Genomic DNA, 18,034 nt, shown 5'->3' on the forward strand with positions numbered 1-18,034 from the left:
GTAAGCGGTGTAGATAGTGCTTGTGGTGATATGCATCACTGTAGATACACTAGGGGTTAATGTAAGTACACGTAGACTAGCTAGACACTAGAGGGAGCACCAGAGACATGACACAGACACTCAACCAATAGGTCAGTAAGATAGGACACGACCAATGGGCATTCACGATACACACAGAGGTGACACTACCACAGGGGGGCATTACTCTAACCCATCTTTAAAGGACACAGCACATATGATCTTCCTCTTTCCAATGGAGACACTCAGTGAGTACAGACACAGGGTTGATTCAACACATCATACCCTGGATTGTAGCAGACTGGTCCATCAGTCTGAGTAGCTATAGAAGGATTAACAGTAGAGTCGAACCTAAGTAGGAAAATTGTGAACAGTTCAATAAATGTGTTGAAACTATCTCCACATCTACGCCAAGAGCATAACAAGACAGTGCTGTTAGGGAGGGAGGTTCTAAAGTTTGACCCAGTGACAGTGTAGGAATGGTATATTGTGTGTGGCTTGAAGGGAAACTTGAAGATGGTGATGTTCCCATGCACTGACAGCCCTTGCCCTTCTAGGTGCCAGAAGTCATGGGTTTTACGGTCTTGTCAGGGGTGTTGGTGAAGTCAACAGTGCACCTTGTAGATGGTGCATACTGCTGCCACTGTGCTTTGGTAGTGGAGGAAGTGGATATTGGAGATAGGATGGGGTGCCAAACAAGCGGGCTGCTACATCCTTGACGGTGTTGAGCTTTATCAATGATGTTGGAGCTGCACTCACTCAGGCAAGTATTGACTCACTCCTGACTTGTGCCTTGTAGGTGGTGGACAGGCTTTGGGAGTTAGGAGGTGAGTTACTTGCAACACATTTCCCAGCCTCTGTCCTGCTCTTGTAGCCACAGTCTGATCCAGTTCAATTTCTGGTCAACATAACCCCTGGAAGTTGATTACAGGGGATTCAGCAATGGCAATGCCATTGACTATCAAAGGATGATGGTCATTGCCTGGCACTTATGTGGGACAAATGTTACTTGCCACTTATCAGTTCTAGCCCGAATAATGTCCAGGTCCTGCTGCATGTGGACACGGACTGATTCTGTAGACATTGTGCAATTATCAGTGAAGACCCCACTTCTGACTCCAAAATGGAGGGAAAGTAATTGATGAAGCAGCTGAAGATGATTGGATCTAGGAACACCTGGAGCCGAGATGATTGACCTTGAACAACCACCATTATCCTGTGTACTAGGTATGATTCCAACCAGTGGAGTTTTCTCTCAATTCCCATTGACTTGGTGTGCAAGGACTCCTTGATGCCTACTCTAGTAAAACACTGCCTTGATGTCAAGTGCACTCACTTTCACCTCGCCTCTCAAGTTCAGCTCTTTTGTCCATATTTACTGTGAAAACCCCTGCACTCAGGCGCCTGCAATGAGGTCAGAAGCTGAGTGTCCCTGGCAGAACCTGAACTGAGCGTCAGTGAGCAGGTTATTGATGAGTAAGTTTTGAACACTAAGGGCAATTTAGCATGGCCAATCCACCTAACCTCCACATCTGTGGACTATGGGAGGAAACCGGAGCACCCGGAGGAAACCCACGCACACACGGAGAACGTGCAGACTCCGCACAGACAGTGAACCACTCTGGGAACCGAACCTGGGACCCTGGAGCTGTGAAGCTATTGTGCTAACCACCATGCTACCGTGCTGTCCCTAAATAGTCCTGTGATTAACTTCTTCAGGTTGACACCTTAGTTTTAGATATGCCTGGTTCTGCTCTCGGCATGACCTCCTGCAATCTTCATCGAATCAGCGTTGATCCCCCGGTTTCATAGCAATGGTAGAGTGGGAGATATGCCAGGCCATGAGGTTACAGATTGTGATTGAGTACAATTCTGCTGTTGCTGAAAGCACACAGCGTCTCATGGATGCCCAGTTTTGAGGTGCTAAATCTGTTCGAAATCTATCCCAATTAGCATGTTTTTAGTATCACACAATGTGATGGAGGGTATCCTCAACGTGAAGCAGGACTTTGTCTCCACAAAGACGGTGCGTTGGTCATTCCAACTGATACTTTGGACAGATGAGGTTAAGTAAGATTTTCCCTCTTGTTGGTTCCCTTACCACCTGCCGAGGACCCAGTCTATCAGATATGCCTTTTTTAAATAAATTTAGAATACCCATTTCATGTTTTTCCAATTAAGGAGCAATTTAGCGTGGCCAATCCATCTATCCTGCACATCCTTTTTTTTTGTGTGTTGTGGGGACGAAACCCATGCAAACACGGGGAGAATGTGCAAACTCCACACAGACAGTGACCCAGAGCCGGGATCGAACCTGGGATCTGGGTGCAGTGCTAACCACTGCGCCACCGTGCTGCTCCAGATATACCTTTTAGGACACAGCCAGCTCAGTCAGTAGTGGTGCTACCATTGTTCAGCTGCAATGGCTTAGTATGTCATTAGAAGCCCAGTTACATCACATTAACAAGGCACTACATTTTGGGCAGGAGTTTTAAATTGTTGTAGTCAGTTAGTGATTTCCAAAGGTTGCCATCAGTGGCAACCTCCATTGCACACACCCTGTAGAGCAGCAGGATATCACAAGCAGCATTGTCAAGAATTTTACATTTTATTGTACATTTGCAGATGCCAAGGTTGTTAATTTCGCAGGGTAATGACAAACAATGGAGTTGTTTCTCATTACCAAGAATGGAGAGTAGGTCTTACGAGGAAAGGTTGAGGGTGCTAGGCCTTTTCTCATTAGAACGGAGAAGGATGAAGGCCGACTTGATAAGAGGTTTATAAGATGCTCAGGGGACTAGAGTAGACAGTCGGGGACCTTTTCCCCGGGTGGAACAAACCATTACAAGGGGACATAGATTGAAGGTGAATTGTGGAAGATATAAGGGGGATGTCAGAGGTAGGTTCTTTACCCAGAGAGTAGTGGGTGCATGGAATGCACTGCCTGTGGAAGTAGTTGAGTCGGAAACAGTGGGGACCTTCAAGCGGCTATTGAATAGGTACATGGATTACGGTAGAATGATGGGGTGTAGATTAATTTGTTCTTAATCTAGCACAAAAGTTTGGCATAACATCCTGGGCCGAAGAGCCTGTTCTGTGCATTTTTCTATGTTCAATAATACTGACAGTTTTTCCATCATTACAACCATAAAATCTGGATCAATAATTTTACAATGAAATAGAAATACACATAAGAAATTAAGGTAAAAACTGAAATTTCAATGAAACTTTGAAAATGTGTTAAAATATATTCAATTGATCAGACTGCAGATATCTGACATGTCACAAATATGACATGAGTTTTTCCAGGCTAGAGGGGTTGTTCACCAGTAATTATGAATTTAGCGCACCATTAACAGCCCAGTAACACCTCAAAGTGGAAGTTTTCCTCAAAAGACAGACATGCAAGCTACCAGTACAGTTCCAATGTTGGAACCCAATGTTTCTCTAGGGTATACTAAACTGTGATCAATTTCTTGCAGCTTCACCAGGCACCAAATGACACACCATGCATTGATGCATGGTTGATGGAACTAACATGGCCATAATTTGAAGCCAGATAAATAAAATACAATTTTAAGATAGCTACTTTCAGTTCCAGTAGCTACTTAGATCAAGTCAGAATTAATTAGCGTTTTCATTCAGCTGCTTATTTTAAAAGAAAAGTGGCGAAGTGGAACAATAATTGACAAAAAAGAGCAAACTGGATCAGTTTGCAAAAGCATCAGTTACCTGCATCAAATGCAACAAAGTGAACCCTTCTTGGAAAAAATGACGAAAAGAATTTGAACCATTACTTTAATTCAGATAAGAAAAATCAGTACTTGGTATAACAATTTCAGTATCATGATTTGGAAATCGTGACTAGTTTGAACTAGTGCGCAAGACATATTTTTCATTCCTAAAAGAAAATACTTTGATCCAATCAGGGGGATCAAACAAGTATGGAACCCAACTAAAGGGACTTTAAAAAGCAACTGATGACAATCTTTTAAAACAAAAGCATAGCAGACGTTAAAATTTACAAATTATCATATATACAAATATACAAACATATTTACACAACAGCTGAATCAATTAGACAAAGGAACTCAGAGTTAAAGAAAAGTGGTGGACCAGACAAAAGTAAACTTCAGTTTCAACGCTCCTGAATAGTCTCTGATGTAGTATTTTCTTGTCCATTTTAATATGGGGCTGGTTTAGCTCACTGGGCTAAATCGCTGGCTTTTAAAGCAGACCAAGCAGGCCAGCAGCACGGTTCGATTCCCGTATCAGCCTTCCCGGACAGGTGCCAGAATGTGGCGACTAGGGGCTTTTGAAATGAAATGAAATGAAAATCGCTTATTGTCACGAGTAGGCTTCAATGAAGTTACTGTGAAAAGCCCCTAGTCGCCACATTCCGGCACCTGTCCGGGAAGGCTGGTACGGGAATCGAACCGTGCTGCCGGTCTGCTTTAAAAGCCAGCGATTTAGCCCAGTGAGCTAAACCAGCCCCTCAGTAACTTTTCACAGTAACTTCATAGAAGCCTACTCGTGACAATAAGCAATTTTCATTTCATTTTCAATATATGTGCTGCCAAGTACCAATCTTACAAACAGAAAGCAACTTTGTTTGAAACCACATCTGATAGAAACCACATCTGATAGTTGATTGACAACAAGTTCAACAATTATGCAGTGGAAACATTGTTAGCGGAGACCCAACATTGTGAGGACTTTGCGTGTGAGACTCGAAAGAGCCCGTTGTGATCCCAACAGTCTCATTTTGCAGCGACTCGCCTTTTAAGAAATCATCCTCTTCGTCTTCAGCTGCATCCTGGAAATTGATTGTAAAGGAATATCATTAAGCGTTTTAAAGCCAAACCAATACAACCTCATTTCTTTTTTTTAAATTTAGAGTAGCCAATTATTTTTTTTCCAATTAAGTAAGCGGCAATTTAGCGTGGCCAATCCACCTACCCTGCACATCTTCGGTTGTGGGGGTGAGACGCACGCAGGCATGGGGAGAATGTGCAAACTCCACAATGATCGAACCCGGGTCCTTGGCACCGTACAACCCAGTTTCTTGATGGTTACATTAGTGGCTTACCAACCAACACATCTCAGTTCAAGCCCAATGTTTCTTTCACTTAGATCTGCCGGTCGTGATAGTTAGGAACTTTGTCAGTCATCAGGTGAATAGAGTTTTGGAATCGTAAAGTTTCATCTCTGAAGCAAACTTGTTCTATCGTTAGGATCGCACAGTAGCAACTGATGGTAGCCGTTAAACTAGCAACCTGCCCTTCACATTAAAGACAGCTCTTCTACTAATGAAAGGTGCCCTTGTGGTTAGCACTATTGCCTCACGGTGCCAGAATCCTGGCCCCGGGTCACTGTCCGTGTGGAGTTTGCACATTCTCCCCGTGGCTGAGTGGGTCTCACTCCCACAACCGAAGATGTGCAGGGTAGGTGGATTGGCCACGCTAAATTGCCCCTTACTTAATTGGGAAAAGAAATAATTGGGTTCTCTAAATTAAAAGAAAAGAAAGGTGTCCTCGGTGGGCAAAGTGTTAACCACTTTGGTGGTTGCCTGTCGGGCCTTAAAATTGGGTTTTCTCAATGTTAAATAATAGTGACATAATTATTTTTTAAATTCCAGTTAATTAGCAATGATCATTATAGACATTTAAGCACACAACTCTGTAACAATACAATGACAATCATTTTCGATTCAAAAGCAATGGATCTTAGACTCCATGGGGGTTTGAGTGGGCAGTGGTTGCAAACCCAGGTTTGTGCCTGTGTTTCTGACAGTAAGTACTGTAAGGGATCCAAAATGATATCTGTGTCACGAGCATACTTCTGACGCAAAGCATCTTACTTGAGGCATTAGCACACACACAGTGAATGTCAAAAGTATGTACAGCAGGCAGGTCATGACGTCAATCATCTGCAAAACTGATTTGACGCCAATGTTCCAGCCACCAAACTCTCAATTTCACACAGCTGAGCATGCTTTAAGCAGCAGGAAGAACCTAGAAGCAGGGCTACTTAAAGGGATCATCTACTATTTACAGGTGAGATTGGTTTCTTCTGGGTGCTGATGCAATTGTGCAAGTTTCAATAGTTACAGAGTGCTCTGACCTCAAGGCTTCTGGACAAATCAGTTGCTCCCAAAGAGGCCTTCCTCTTGGAGCAGAGTATGACTGGGCAATCAGCAGAGGCCATGCAGTACAGGGTAAGCTGTTGGAAGTGTGGTGGAATGGGGTTGGGGAGATCACAGTAGGAGGGTGCCATGTCTGCCAAGGGTATTCTGGGGGTAATTCCCCTGAACAGTGTTTGAGACCTCTGCACATCACGGAGAACATCGTCACTGAAATCCATCACCTGCTGCAGCCACAACTGCAACCTCAGAGCAGGGCAAGGACACTGCCTGTGGCAGTGACGGTGATGGACTATTGTATGTCTGGCACATTTCAAACTGGAGCCGGAGATAATCATAACATTGTGCAATTTGCTACAGTATCCTGTGGGTAATGCGCATCAATTCTGCCATATACTGCCACTGAAAGGGATTCCAGTCCTTCAACATCCTGCTGATGCGTGACCATGCAGGTCAATGCTTGGTTTGCAGTCAGCAGTTGTGATGCCTTCTGCAGCAGTTCATTTTGCCAGCTGTATTTCAGCCACCACAGCAAACCAAAGGATAGCTACAGGCCTAACTGCTGAAATTTCTCATGACTTGGAAACATAATGGATCCACACGTACAGTGCACACATTGAGAGCTATGCTTCCCCATGAAAGATGATGGAGCAAACCATTGGAATGCTCAAGCATCGATTCCATTGCCTGGGCCATTCTGCAAGAGCCCTATAATGCTCAACTCAAATCAGTCTCAGCTTTTATGCTCCTGGCTGCACAGCCTTACCCATAAATTAGGAGGCAGCCTTTGGAACTAGCCATTTGGTGAGGTGAGGAGGAAGAAGATGGGAAGCAACAACCTAGACGGCTCCTTGCTGCCCGAGTTGTACATGAGTAACCAAATTCCTCACTCACCAATGTCCTATACCCATTATCTGCCCCGCTGCCATTAACAATCACATTGCTCTCTTGGCCACAATACAAAAATGGAAACCACCAGAAAAACACATTCCAAATCAAATTTACAAATGAAATGTCATATTGCATACAAATATAAACTAAACATGCTGCAGCATTCCCTTAGCACTACCTTCCACCTATCTATGCCTAGCCCAGTGCTGCCAGTGCCACCGCAGTGGCTGAATCACGGCTGGTTCACTTCAGTCTGCTATGTTGTTCTGTTCTTGTGTGTTTCCCAGGTCAGATTCAGCTCCCACAGAACTCCCAGCATCTGTTCCAGCCATAATGCACTTCCCTTTAAGAAATGCCTGCTAGCTTTAAGTAGTGCTTACAAGTATTGATTGTTGGTTCACTGCTGAAGTGGACAGCCAATCAACAGCACTTTTGACACTGGCTGCACACAAAAATCATGTAAATGAGCAAGAAGCACAAAGAAGGTATTGTGCCTTCATTACATCAAATGGGCATGAGTTAATCACGCATCTCTGTGTTCATGAGGGGGGGGGCAATGGTGGGTATGGGGGTACGTAAAGCTCTTCACCTTGTTTCTCGTCCCTATTGGCCCTGACTTACTCCTACCATACTTTACAAAGTAGCTCTTCTGTTCAGTCTGTCAAGTATGTTCATGGAATGTATTATTGAACAAAACTTTATTACCCTGTATTGCTTTAATTTTAAGCAGGTTATAAATGGACTGAATGGATGAACATGAAACTGGTTTACTTCATTCTTCCAATACAAACTGCCTTGACCAGGATGTTATACATTAGATCGTCATTGATATTTTTCTGTAATATCCAGTTCTTGCAATGTTTAACACTGGAAATCTGAAAGATTTTTAAATTCTGGTGTTTTACTCTTTGCTTGTATTTTCTAATGCTTCAATTTGCAATTACAGCTTGAACGGAGATCTAAATGAAAGTTTTGGTTGCTAATCTGCTTCATAAGTATTGCAAACTGGTTATATAAATCCGTATTGAAGGGCTCATTTAGCTGAAGGGCTGGTTTAGCTCAGTGGGCTAGCCAGTTGGCTTGTCATGCAGAACAAGGCCAGCAGCGCGGGTTCAATTCCCGTATCAGCCTCCTTGAACAGGCGCCGGAATGTGGCAACTAGGGGCTTTTCAAAGTAACTTCATACTTGTGACAATAAAAGGTTATTATTATTATTGCTCTACCCTCTTGAACAAATGCGTTATTTGTGAATATCCCCTTACCAGTGGAATCAAAAACTAAAATATCACAGACCCCTCCATTTATTACATGGTAATTTTTTTAAAATCCTGTTAGAATATTATGCAGTGCCTTACCAGTTTTATGATATTCTGTGGAACCTGAATGTCTTGAAAGCTCAAATCTTCCCAAACTCGATAAATCCCATCAAACATTTTCTTAGACCTATCGGAAAAATAAATGATCAGCGCTCAAATATTAACAAAGCCATTCAGAGTTTTTAGAACCAGCTGTACATGAGCAGAACTCAAAAAGGTTAATTGTGTACCCATTTCTGGAGTCCATATTAGGGTTGGCAAATCTCCCAGAACAGCCGGAAATCTAGCGGATTCACCATCAATCTCTCGGCAGCTATTAAATGTAATCCGGGAGATTTTAGAATGATAATTCTGCAATTCAATTCTGTAATTTGTAGCCGCAAAGCACAGTCCATCGTAAATTGTGATGATGGAGTTCACAGCAGTTGCAGGGTGATGACATGGAAATAATTAACGTGACCATCCCAGTTTACTGCGCGCACAACTGTTGCTGTTGCCTGTTCCCCCCCCCCCCCCCCCCCCCACCCCCCCACCAAGGAGCCAGGGTGTGATGGAACAAGCAATTAAGTGAAGGGAACCTGTCTGCCCCAGCCTGGAGCGCGGCTGCCTGCTTTGTTGCGGGGCCAGAAGTATTGCATTCATTAAAAAGGCCGAAAAGGGTGACTTGTCTTAAGTTGCTCATTTAGCAACTTTTGTTTGTGAAGTTGCATTTATTTTGTTGGAAAAGAAATGTTAGACTCAGGACCACAGTGAAATGGCAACGACCAAGAGCGATATGATGACCTAGGGCTAGGCCCTGCTTAAGCCCAGGGCTTTCCTGCACCTGTTTCCATAGTTAAAGTCCAAGCAGGTCACTTCACCCTGAAGAGAAACCGGACGCGTGTCAATCGTTTTTAACACGGTGTCTTTTAAGTTATTTTTCCCCATCTTAGGGCATTAAACACAATTCGTGTTGGAAGCCAGAATTAAACATATAAAAGACCCCGACCGAGGTGGTTACTGCAGGGGAAAGGAGAAGCTAATAAGAGAAATAAATGCCAAAAAACTGAACTCAGGGAATTGGGGTGAATGAGAAATCGGGCTAGTGAAGAAATTCACCTGCTCATGTCACGTTACCAGCTTTCTGTGACATTGCATTCACCAATGTCTAGTGTAATATGTCCAGCCAGAGTTGGCGGTGATCGCCCATATGGTTTTAGTATATTCCCATAGAATCCCAACAGTGCAGAAGGGGGGCATTCAGCCCATCGAGTCTGCATCGACCCGCAGAAAAACCACTCTACCTAATCCCACTCTATCTCCATAACCCCACTCAACGGTCACATCTTTGGACACTAAGGAGCATTTAGCGTAGCCAATCCACTTAATCTGTATATATAACAAAACAGGGCTGAGAATAGTTACTCTGTTAATCAGAGTTAAAGGAACTTTAGCAGACTTGTTGCTCTCAACGGAAAACACAGAAGAGGGGCGCGATTCTCTGCTCCCCGCGCCGGGTGGGAGAATCGCGGGAGGTCCGGGCGACTCACGACACGCCCCCCCTGCCCCCCCCCCCGCGATTCTCCCACCCCCCGCTCTGAAGAATCGCCGCTTTTCACGGCGACTGGCGATTCTCTCCGGCCCGGATGGGCCAAGCGGCCTGACGTTCCCGACCAGTTCACGACGGCAGCAACCACACCAGGTCGCTGCCGTCGTGAACATGGGCGCCAAATGCTCGTTTGTGGCTAGTGGGGGGCGGAGAGGGGAGTGAGCACCACGGCCGTGCTCGGGAGGGGACTGGCCCGCGATCGGTGCCCACCGATCGTCGGGCCAGCGTCTCAAAGGGACACACTCTTTCCCCTCAGCCGCCCCACAAGATCAAGCCGCCACGTCTTACAGGGCAGCGGAGGGGAAGATGGCAACCGCGCATGCACGGTTGGAGCCGTCAGCCGTCGTGACGTCAGCCGCGCATGCACGGGTTGGAGCCGGCCAACCTGCGCATGCGCGCTGACGTCACTTAGGTGCCGCCGTCGCATCATTCTCGGCGCGCCGCCTTGACGCAAGCGTCAAGGCCCGGTGGTCGAGATTTACGGAGCGCCGAGTTCACGACGGCCTTCCCGATTCATCGCGGGAGCGGAGTATTCCGCCCGAGATCTATTACTGTCCATGTGGAGTTTGCACATTCTCCCCGTGTTTGCGTGGGTCTCATCACATAAGAACTAGGAGCAGGAATAGGCCATCTGGCCCCTCGAGCCTGCTCCGCCATTCAATTAGATCATGGCTGATCTTTTGTGGATTCAGCTCCACTTTCCGGCCTGAACACCATAACCCTTAATCCCTTTATTCTTCAAAAAACTATCGATCTTTACCTTAAAAACATTCAATGAAGGAGCCTCAACTGCTTTACTGGGCAAGGAATTCCATAGATTCATAACCCTTTGGGTGAAAAAGTTCCTCCTAAACTCAGTCCTAAATCTACTTCCCCTTATTTTGAGGCTATGCCCCCAGTTCTGCTTTCACCCGCCAGTGGAAACAACCTGCCCGCATCTATCCTATCTATTCCCTTCATAATTTTATATGTTTCTATAAGATGCCCCCTCATCCTTCTAACTTCCACGAGTACAGTCCCAGTCTACTCAATCTCTCCTTGTAATCCAACCCCTTCAGCTCTGGGATTAACCTAGTGAATCTCCTCTGCACACCCTCCAGCGCCAGTACGTCCTTTCTCAGGTAAGGAGACAAAAACTGAACACAATACTCGAGGTATGGCTTCACTAACACCTTATAAAATTGCAGCATAACCTCCCTAGTCTTAAACTCCATCCCTCTAGCAATGAAGGACAAAATTCCATTTGCCTTCTTAATCACCTGTTGGTGATCACAACCCAAAGATGTGCTGGTTAGGTGGATTGGCCACACTAAATTGCCCCTTAATTGGAAAACAAAATTGGGTACTCTAAATTGAAAAGCAAAAGTTTTTTAAAAAGTGAAATCCATTAGGTTATAGATTTAAAAATAACAATTGAACAAACTAGCTTTTAAAAAAATAACGGAATCAGACCATGTGGCTTAACGAGCCTGTGCTGGTGTTTATGCTCCTTACAAGTCTCCTCCCATTTATGTCTTATTTTAGCATCTCAGCATTTGTTTTTATTCCCTTTTCTCTGATACCTTCTACATGAAACTGGACAAATTCAAAGATATTTGCCTGTAGTAGTACATTCCACAATATACAATACAAGTAAAGAGATGTTTCCTTATTTCCCTATCGGATTTAATGTCAAATACTGCCGTACACAAACCTTTTAAGAATGTAAGGATCAAAGGGAAAGAAGCAATCAAGTGGATTAGTACAAATCTGGACCAGGTCACCCCCAGTGCTGCTCCTAACAACTGGTATGTGTTGTCGATTATTTCGTTCAATAATTGTGTAGCAGAAAGCTAATTGATATTTTCTGCAAAAAGAAAAAGAATTTCAAACATATTATAGTTAGATCATGACTGTTTGTCTGCCTTTGTTGTTTGGTGTTTATTAGATTATAAAAGTCAAACTGCTGTGAGGAAATGTTAGTGCACCACAGGAGTGATAACACTGACCAATAGGTATCTTTTATGGTAAAACAAACTTTAATTTAAACACAGAATTCCCCAAATGAGCAACAAATAAATAGTTTTACAGTTAACAGGTACAACACTTCTTAAGTAAAAAACAAACAAACCTTAACTTACTTCCTAAACCTGCCACTATATATGCCAATTCAGTAAACCATTATATATTAAATACAACTCTTGAATAAAGTTAACAATTAGGGGTTTACTTGCTTTTCTCTAGGCAGAATCTTTGGAAAATCTTTCAGGGCCAAACAACACCTATGTTCAGATTTCTGGGAGCTACCCGACTCTTCAGACAGACCTGGCTCCTCCCATTAACTATATCATCTGTACGCAAAGGATAAGACATTCTTTGTCTCATCTTGCACAATGTCCTTTGATTTGTTCAGCCAGGACCAAACAATACCCCCCCCCCCCCACATTATCTACATCCAAGGGGTGCTTCAAACATAAACAATATTCCATTCACTAGCTATCTGTAAACAAGTAAATGGTTCTCAAGATGTATCAGCAGAACTCTTCACCAGCAAATAAATTATCTCACTTTTACAACACCTTAATCACAGCTCTAAACATTATACTGTCTATATGCATTTTTACACAGGTTTTAATAAATTACTGGAACAAACTATAAATTATGTCAGTTTCTTACAGTCATCACATAAGATCCACATGTATTCTGTATTAAATAGTAAAGCTCTGCATTTTACAACAGAACAAACATACTTTTAACAGTGCATTAGTTAATAATAAAGGAAGACACACCTATACATTCATGGTTTTATCAAATGTCATCTCTCATTTAAATTACATAAAGTTCACATTAAAATTAAATCTCATGCATCAATTTTTTAAAAATTAATTTATAGGTTGTGGGCATCTTTGGCAAGGGCAGCATTTACTGTCCATTTCTAATTGCTGAGAAGGTGGGGGGGGGGTCATGAGCCATCTTCTTGATTACAACTGAATGACTAGCTCTGCTGCCTCAGTGGGCAGTTAAGAGCCAACCACGTTGCTGTGGGTCTGGAGGCACGTAACAATAATAATTGCTTATTGTCACAAGTAGGCTTCAATGAAGTTACTGTGAAAAAATCGCCACATTCCAGCGCCTGTTCGGGGAGGCCGGTACGGGAATTGAACCCGCGCTGCTGGCCTTGTTCTGCATTACAACACCAGCTGTTTAGCCCACTGTGCTAAACCAGCCCCTGGTTTACATATATGATTTCCTTCCCTTAAAGGACATGAGGTAAACCAGATGGTTTCTTAATGGCAATCCAGTGATTTCATGGCCACCATTACTGGTACTAGCATTTTATTTCACACTCAGATAATCAATTCAATTTAAAGTGTTCAGCTGCTAACGGTGGGATTTGAACTCATAATTATCAATACAGGCTTCATGTTTTACTCGTCCAGTAACATAAACACTATGTCACTGCACCATCAATTACAGCTAAATAAAAGCTGGTGAATTTCTGTAATCCGGTTTCACCTAAATAGTATTACATGCTAATTTCTATCAGTCTACATACAAACAGAATGGGCAGAACTTCGGGGCTCCGTAACATCAGTAGGGTTTTATGCAAAATGGGAAGGTTCTTGCAAATAGGGGATGGTTTAGCACAGAGCTGAATAGCTGGCTTTTAAAGCTGACCAAGGCAGGCCAGCAGCACGGTTCAATTCCCGTTCCAGCCTCCCCGAACAGGCGCCGGAATGTGGCAACTAGGGGCTTTTCACAGTAACTTAGTTATGACAATAAGCGATTTTCATTTCATTTTCATTTCAAATAGTGGGGACACTGCCTGAAACTTTGCTGCTGACATGAATAGAAGGAAAACTGTGAGCAATCTACCCATAGTTTCCCACAAAGGCCTTACTCTATAAGATCCTGCCGGGGATGCAAAGCATTGGATAGTTTCACCCTGTAAGTCGATCTTTAAAATGGACAACACTGAAATTATAATTACCTTTGAAGTGTTCATATTATGTAGATTTCACATTTAATTAATAATGAAGACATCTCATCTAGAAATTGGTTGAGTTTAAAGTGTTATATAAAAACATGTTTTCAAGGCATTTGGCACTACTTTTACAATCTTGATGGGATGAAGCATGAATACTTTTAACACATCCTGGGGCTGGTTTAGCACAGTGGGCTAAACAGCTGGCTTGGAATGCAGAACAAGGCCAGCAGCGCGGGTTCAATTCCCGAATCGGCCTCCCCGAACAGGCGACTGGGGCTTTTCACAGTAACTTCATTGAAGCCTACTTGTGACAATAAGCGATTGTTATTATTACCGCATGATTCAAATCATTCAAACATAAGAGTGCAATATCAGTCATTGTTCTTACGTCCAAAAGTATCTATTAGTATCCAACAATACTGACCTAGTAATAGCTGCAAACAAGTTGACGACAGAAGGTAAACAAACTTTTAGAGGGTTCAGCTGGCACATCACTATACGCTCAAAATTTAGATTCTGTAAGTATGATAAACCTGCACAGAAAAGCAAATGATTAAATTAATGTTTGAAAACTATTTTAACGTTCACTGTGCACTGCAAAATAAATTACAGCAATAAAAACCTTCAACAGAAAGAGTAAAAAGGAAACTCTTAAATATCATACTTTTCAAATTCAAATTTATATTATTATTGATATCCTTGGGCTTCTACCAAAGTCACAGCACAGCTGTCCACTGACAGAATGCAAAACTGTCTGTTCAGACTAACTCTCTGATTTCCCCCATCTTAATTCTGCTGTATTAATTTGCTTGCTACTTATCTATAAGTATTGCATTTTAGAGCATCAATATACTCATCAGTCCATCTGTTTAGTTTTTGATGTATTTAATATTTTTGTTTTTATTCATCATTTTCACTCCTGTATGTCCCCAGGTAGGACAATGGGCTGCAGATACTCACCAGGTCTCCTCCAGTTCTACTCTATAATCACCTGGTAAAAGAGAAACAGCACATTTGGACTGTGTCTCCCTCCCCTTACACTATGCTTTTGGGTGGAGAGGAAATCTTGTGTACACAGCAACATGATTTGAGATTAACTAATCATCTAAGAACAAATCTGTAAAATGCCACAATGATGTTCAGCACCCGACTATATTGCAGCTTCCTGCCACTCCATCAGACGTACATCAAACCTGGCGGAGCTGATGGGGGAGAGTGAGAGCCCCACCCAGTACGAGCTAGACCGAGCTCATCGGTCACTAAGACACCCAAAGTGAACGAGCCGCCAAGAGCAGTAATTATCTGCTTCCGTAAGTACTGCATGAAGGAGAAGGTGTTAAGCTGGGCGAAGCAGAAGCACGAGGTGCAGTAGGATGGTGCGGTAGTTTGGATCTACCAGGACTTGGGGCTGGTTTAGCTCACCAGGCTAAATCGCTGGCTTTTAAAGCAGACCAAGCAGGCCAGCAGCACAGTTCGATTCCCGTACCAGCCTCCCCGGACAGGCGCCGGAATGTGGCGACTAGGGGCTTTTCACAGTAACTTCATTGAAGCCTACTCGTGACAATAAGCGATTTTCATTTCATTCATTTCACTTGACAGTGGAGTTGGCAAAGAGACGAGCGGCATTTGGGCGAGTGAAGGTGGCACTGTTCAAAAAGGGGGTGCGATTCGGTATGGTCTACCCGGCAAAGCTGAGGGTAACGTATGAGGCCAAAGACTTTTATTTCGAGACAGCGGAGGCGGCTGAGGCGTTCGTGAGGGCAGAAGGCTTGGGATAGACATGAGGAGCAGAGCTGGAAGAGAGACTGTGGACTGGGATTGGGGAGCTGGAAAATGTATAAATGCTACAGCTTTCTGTTTACTGATTTGTATTGTCATTTACTTCTCTTTACATTGTTACAGAGTTCAAGTTAATGGTTGGGTTGATTAGCATTCTGTGTTGCGACGGTTATATCGTATTTTAGTGAATTGTATGGGTTGGTTTTTTTTGGGGTTTTTTTTCTTTCTCTGGGACTGGGTGGGAGGGAACGGTATACCTTGGCGGGGGGAGCCACCTGCACTAGCTAAATAAAGTCGGCTAGTGAACGGAGGTGAGGTGAGAGGAGGACTGCGGACATTGCTGCAGACATTGGAGCCTGGATAGCAGCTTCAATGGGCCTACGAGGCAAGCGGCGGCGGGGGGGGGGGGGGGGGGGGGGGGGGGGGGGGGGGTTGATGCTGGGAGATGTTTTTGCGAGAAGAAATGTAGGAGGGGTTTGATGTTAATAATGGACAGGGGCTTGTCAGGCTTATGGGGCAGGGCCTGGTGGTATGATGATGGCGGATAAGAAGGGGGGGGGGGGGGGGGGAGTGTGTGTGTGTATGTGAGAGAGAGACCCCCAGTTAGGATAGTCACATGGAACGCGAGAGGGTTAGGAGGACCGGTCAAGAGGTCAAGGGTGCTTGTGCATCTTAAAAGTTTGAAAGCCGACGTGGCAATGCTGCAGGAGACTCACTTGAGGGTGAAGGACCAGGTGAGACTTAAAAGGGCTGGGTTAGCCAGGTGTTTCACTCTGGATTTGACGGAAAGGCTCAAGGGGTAGCGGTAATAGTCAGCAAAAGGGTACGCTTCCAGATGGAGAAGGTGGTGGCAGATCAGGGGGGTGGATATGTGATTGTGACAGGGGCGTTGGAGGGGAGGTTAGTGGCGCTGTTAAGTGTATATGGTCCCAATTGGAACGATGTGGGATTCGCAAAGAAGGTGTTCGGGGCCATCCCCGACTTGGACACACACAAACTGATTGTGGGGGGGAACTGGAACTTGGTGCAGGAGCCGAGATTGGACAGGTCACGGCCGCGCTCGCTGTTCCCATCAGGTGGGGGCGAAGGCGCTGGCTGGGCTAATGGTGGAAATGGGAGGGGTGGACCCTTGGAGGTTTCTGCACCCCAGGGAATGGGATTACTCGTTTTTCTCAGCAGTCCATAAGGTATACGTGCGGATCAACTTTTTTGTGGTGGGGAAGGCTTTGTTGGCTGGGGTTAAGGGATCGGAATACTCGGCAATTGCAGTGTCAGATCATGCTCCGCACTGGGTGGATATGGTACTGGGGAAGGGGGTAGCGCAGAGGCCGGGGTGGAAACTGGATGTGGGGCTTTTGGGGAACCAATTGTTCTGTGAGAAAATTGAAAAGGTAATTGAGGAATATGTAGGTTTCAACTGTACGGGTGAGGCGTCGAAGGCAGTTGTCTGGGAGGCTCGAAAGGCGGTGGTGAGGGGTGAGGTAATTTTGTTTAAGGCCAAGGTGGATAAAGAGAGGTTGGAGCGGCAGAGGGTAATAGATGAGATGTTGGAGGTAGATAGGAGTTATGCAGAGGATGGGGACCCAGCGAATCTGGAAAAGAGGAAGGAACTACAGGCGAGCTTCGACCGACTGTCTACCAGGAAGGCGGTGCGCCAACTGAGACGATCAAGGGGTGCAGTTTACAAACATGGAGATAAGGCAGGTATGTTAGCAGGTCAGCTCCGGAGGGAGGCAGCGGCAAGGGAAATTCTTCAGGTGAGGGATAGGGCCGGGAAGTTGGTGGTGGCTCCGGAGCTGATTAACAAGGTTTTGAGGAGTTTTAGGAGAGGTTGTACAGGTCAGAGCCATGCAGGCGAGACCGTGAGATGCAGGTATTTCTAGATGAGTTGGAGTACCCGAGGCTAGGGGAGGGGAACAGGGCTACATTAGAAGAAGCAATAGAGGAGCAGGAGACAAAGGATGCAATTGGGAGGATGCAGTCGGGGAAGGTAGCAGGGCCGGATGGGTTTCCGGTGGAATATTATAAAAAATTCAAGGAAATGCTGGCACCCCTGATGGTGGGGATGTTTGAAGAGGCGATAGGGAAGGGGGTGTTGCCACAAATCTTGGGGCAGGCATTGATTTCCCCGTTGCTAAAAAAAGGTAAGGATCCGACGGAGTGTGGGTCGTATCGGCCCATATCACTTCTGAATGTGGACGCAAAAGTATTGGCGAAGGTACTGGTGGGTAGGCTGGAGGAGTGCCTCCTGATGGTAATAGGTGAAGATCAGACAGGGTTTGTGAGAGGGAGGCAGCTCTTTTCGAACATTAGGAGGGTTTTGAACGTCGTTA

The 18,034-nt window shown here is 44.7% G+C and overlaps 1 protein-coding gene across 2 annotated transcripts in view; it reads right to left on the reverse strand.

Moving 5' to 3' along the window:
- Nucleotides 1-4,476: 4,476 nt before the first annotated feature.
- Nucleotides 4,477-18,034, reverse strand: part of rrn3 (RRN3 homolog, RNA polymerase I transcription factor) — a 49,098-nt gene continuing 35,540 nt past the window's right edge. Inside the window, exons 15-18 of one of the 2 annotated variants that reach the window (XM_038820259.1) lie at nucleotides 14,347-14,455; nucleotides 11,649-11,801; nucleotides 8,407-8,494; nucleotides 4,477-4,834 (exon numbers count right to left, since the gene is read on the reverse strand). In XM_038820259.1, the coding sequence (XP_038676187.1) occupies nucleotides 4,682-4,834; nucleotides 8,407-8,494; nucleotides 11,649-11,801; nucleotides 14,347-14,455 (503 nt within the window). In that variant the 3' untranslated portion in view covers nucleotides 4,477-4,681. The remainder of the gene's footprint in view (nucleotides 4,835-8,406; nucleotides 8,495-11,648; nucleotides 11,802-14,346; nucleotides 14,456-18,034) is intronic. The other variant, XM_038820258.1, reaches the window with a different exon arrangement.

The sequence above is a fragment of the Scyliorhinus canicula genome, chromosome 15 (assembly GCF_902713615.1).
Source record: "Scyliorhinus canicula chromosome 15, sScyCan1.1, whole genome shotgun sequence".
NCBI classification, from domain to species: Eukaryota; Metazoa; Chordata; class Chondrichthyes; order Carcharhiniformes; family Scyliorhinidae; genus Scyliorhinus; species Scyliorhinus canicula.